Source organism: Acanthisitta chloris, unplaced genomic scaffold (genome assembly GCF_000695815.1).
Source record: "Acanthisitta chloris isolate BGI_N310 unplaced genomic scaffold, ASM69581v1 scaffold12185, whole genome shotgun sequence".
Taxonomy (NCBI): Eukaryota; Metazoa; Chordata; class Aves; order Passeriformes; family Acanthisittidae; genus Acanthisitta; species Acanthisitta chloris.
The window spans coordinates 10,191-13,206 of NW_008673195.1; the positions used below are offsets into that span (position 1 = coordinate 10,191).

At 58.0% G+C, this 3,016-nt stretch overlaps 1 protein-coding gene across 1 annotated transcript in view; it reads left to right on the top strand.

The window, feature by feature from the left end:
* RAP1GAP2 (RAP1 GTPase activating protein 2) overlaps window positions 1–3,016 on the top strand; it is a gene marked incomplete at both ends in the record, with an annotated part of 12,220 nt that overhangs the window by 8,328 nt on the left and 876 nt on the right. The window contains 5 exon segments of the mRNA XM_009074845.1: window positions 299–436; window positions 809–927; window positions 1,232–1,345; window positions 1,804–1,921; window positions 2,440–2,566. Of these exon segments, the coding sequence (XP_009073093.1) occupies window positions 299–436; window positions 809–927; window positions 1,232–1,345; window positions 1,804–1,921; window positions 2,440–2,566 (616 nt within the window).

Genomic DNA, 3,016 nt, shown 5'->3' on the forward strand with positions numbered 1-3,016 from the left:
GGGGGTGGTATCTGCTGTTGCTGGTCCCATAGCTGCAGTCCTCGGCATTGCGGAGCAGAGGGAGAAAGTCTGATCTGGTGGTGGTTGTGGGGCTCGTCGAGGGTGGCTGCGCTCAACTGCACCTGCCCAGGCTGCTGCTGTCACTGGTCGGGTTGTTGTTGGTGTGTGCTGGCACTTGGGGAGGCCCAAGCAGGTTCTGTCCTGTGTGCCTGGGGGAGCCCTGGAGCTGGGGAGGGTGTCTGGGGCCAGCACCTGCAGAGTGGTGATGACCTGCTGTGCCCTGTCCCCTCTGCTGCAGAGAGCCATCCGGGTGCGCAGCCACTCCATGGAGACCATGGTGGGCAGCCAGAAGAAGCACCACGGCGGTGGCATCCCAGGCAGCCTCAGTGGGGGCATCGCGCACAACAGTGGCGAGGTGACCAAGACCACCTTCTCGGTGAGCATGGCCATGTGTCCCTCCATCCTGCTCTCCCTCCCTCTGTCTGCCCCTGTGCAGCCCAGCAAGGCACTGCTGTGCTGACACAGCCTGGCAATCCCCTGCGTGGGCAGTGAGGGGAAGGGCGAGGGGAAGACTTGAACAGAGCTTGGTTCCGGGTGCATTTTTCAAGTTGGGCTTATTGTGGAAGAACTGAAGATGAGCTTCTTGGGGTTTTCAGCTCCGAAGTACAAAGGAGATAGAAAAGAAGTTCTGGCATTTTATGTTTTCTGGATGCACAGGCTGGGAATCATGGGCAGTGCAGTTCCTCACAGTTTCTGAGCTCCCAGGAGGGAGCTGTGCTCTTCAACCCAGACTGTTCTCTGCTTTCAGCCTCCTGTACCAGCTGCTGCAGCCAAGAACCAGTCCAGGAGCCCCATCAAGCGCCGGTCGGGACTGTTCCCTCGCCTGCACACGACGTCGGAGAGCCAGGCAGAGAGCAGGACGAGGTGGTGAGTTTGTCATAACCCTGTCACTAAGTGCCTAATGCATCTTAAAAGTCCGAAAAAACTCTGCTGGGTGCTAAAAACCTTTCCCAGGGTGCAGCCTTGCCTTTCCACACAACCGGCAACAAGAGCTGCTTCTGCCACGTTTGAGGAATTGTGGCTTGGATCCCTTCCCTCTGTTTTAAACTTAAGTGGTGGTACCCACTGAATATCTGTTACTCACAGTTTATTTGGTGTTAGGGAGTATAATTTGGCCATCCTTTTCAAGTCTCTTGTGTAACTCGTGCAATCTGTCTCTTTGTGCCCCCAGTGACAGCGTTTCTGGAGCCCAGAAGACACCAGATTTGGGACATTCTTCCCAAGAGATGAAGTCTGAAACGTCGTCCAACCCCAGCTCCCCTGAAATATGCCCCAACAAAGACAGGTGAGCCAGGAGACGCCCATCCTCCTCCCACCGCGGCTCAACAGACATCAGGGATTTTGCCAAACAAAACCATCTCCAAGTTTGATGTTAAGGGAGGAAAGAGTCTGGTGATCCATGAGCACAGCTCCTTTATGATCTTTACAAAGAAGAGCAAAGAGCAGTACTTGAGAGAGGTTGCTCAAACCCTCTGGGCATAGGAGCCAGGGAGGCCATGGTGCCTGTCCTTCCCTGCCAAGGCAGAGTCAGCTGGACCCAGCAGCTCCTGCTGGGACACCCACCCCCTGCCTCACCCCACGCCTTTGGAAGGGGTTACGCGCAGAAGTGCCCCAAAGGTTCTTCCCTACAGCAGCACTGTGCTCCGAGGGTGCACAGGAGGGTCTGTCCCGCTGTCACAGCCCAAGGGACGTGCTTCCCAAGTGACAGCCACGCGCCCTTCCTTCCGTTCCGCCTCTCCCTAGGCCATTTATCAAGCTGAAAGAGAACGGGCGGTCGAACATCTCCCGTTCCTCCTCCAGCACCAGCAGCTTCAGCAGCACGGCGGGCGAGAGCGAGACCCTGGAGGAGTACGACAGCGTGGTAGGCACCAAACCCACCCCAGAGCACACAGCATCCCTTGGCTCCCTGCTGCCTCCGGACCCCCAGGTCGTCTCTGTGAGGGGGAAGTGTCCACTGGGCCCCAAGTGCCTCCTCACCACTGACATGGAGGGGCTAATCCCATCTCTGGGTTCAGGGAGGAGGAGGTATGGTGGTACATTAGGGTGTTGTCGGTGCTCCATCTGTGCAAGTGTTCAAGGCCAGGTTGGACGGGGCTTGGAGCAGTCTGGCCGAGGGGAGGGGTCCCTGCCTGTGCTGTGGCAAGGCAGGGTGTGACTAGATGGTGTTTGAGATCCTTTCCAACCCAGGCTATTCTGTGATTCTGTGACACCCCACTGAGCCTTGGGGTGCCCTGGGGCGGTGTGCCCAGGCCAGGAGGTTGCTCCATCAGGACTCTTCCAACGGGAGCAGCTCCAATGGGCAGGGCTGCAGTGGGGCATCAGCAGGGCTGGGGGGAAGAGCTGGCAGCACAAAAACCTGTGTTCTATCTCTCTGAGCAGGGAAGTCAACCCTCCACCGCGTCACCGTTCAAGCAGGACGTGTTTGTCTACAGTGCTTCGCCCGGCAGCGAGAGCCCCAGCACGGGAGCCACGGCCACCCCTGTCATCATGAGCAGGAGCCCCACAGGTGAGTGGCAGGAGGACTGGTGGGAGGCACTGGCTCCACATTAGCTCTGAGAGCCCCCAGGTTCCCATAGTGGCAGATTGGAGTGGAGTCTGCGGCTCTCGTCCCAGCTTCGCCCAGGTGCCGTGGCGAAGCAGCAGCTGTGCTCACCCTAGCAGGGTGGGCATCCACAGTGTGGGGCAGCCCCATCCAGACAGGGCTGTTCAGTTCTGTATTTCCATGGGAAATTTGTTTCTCTTCTCAATTAGAGCACAGAGGTGGCTCTTGCTGTGGCTTTGTTCCCTCCGTCTCCCCTGACAGGCGTGTGCAGTAGTCGTGGAAACTCTGTCTCCAGGGGCTGAGCCATGACTCACAAATTATTTAATCAACAAGCGGCTTCCCGTGGTCTTGGCTTGGTTCCCCTCCTGCCAGCCTGCTCACCAGCTCCATCCGTTTCAGCTGGACGATTCGCAC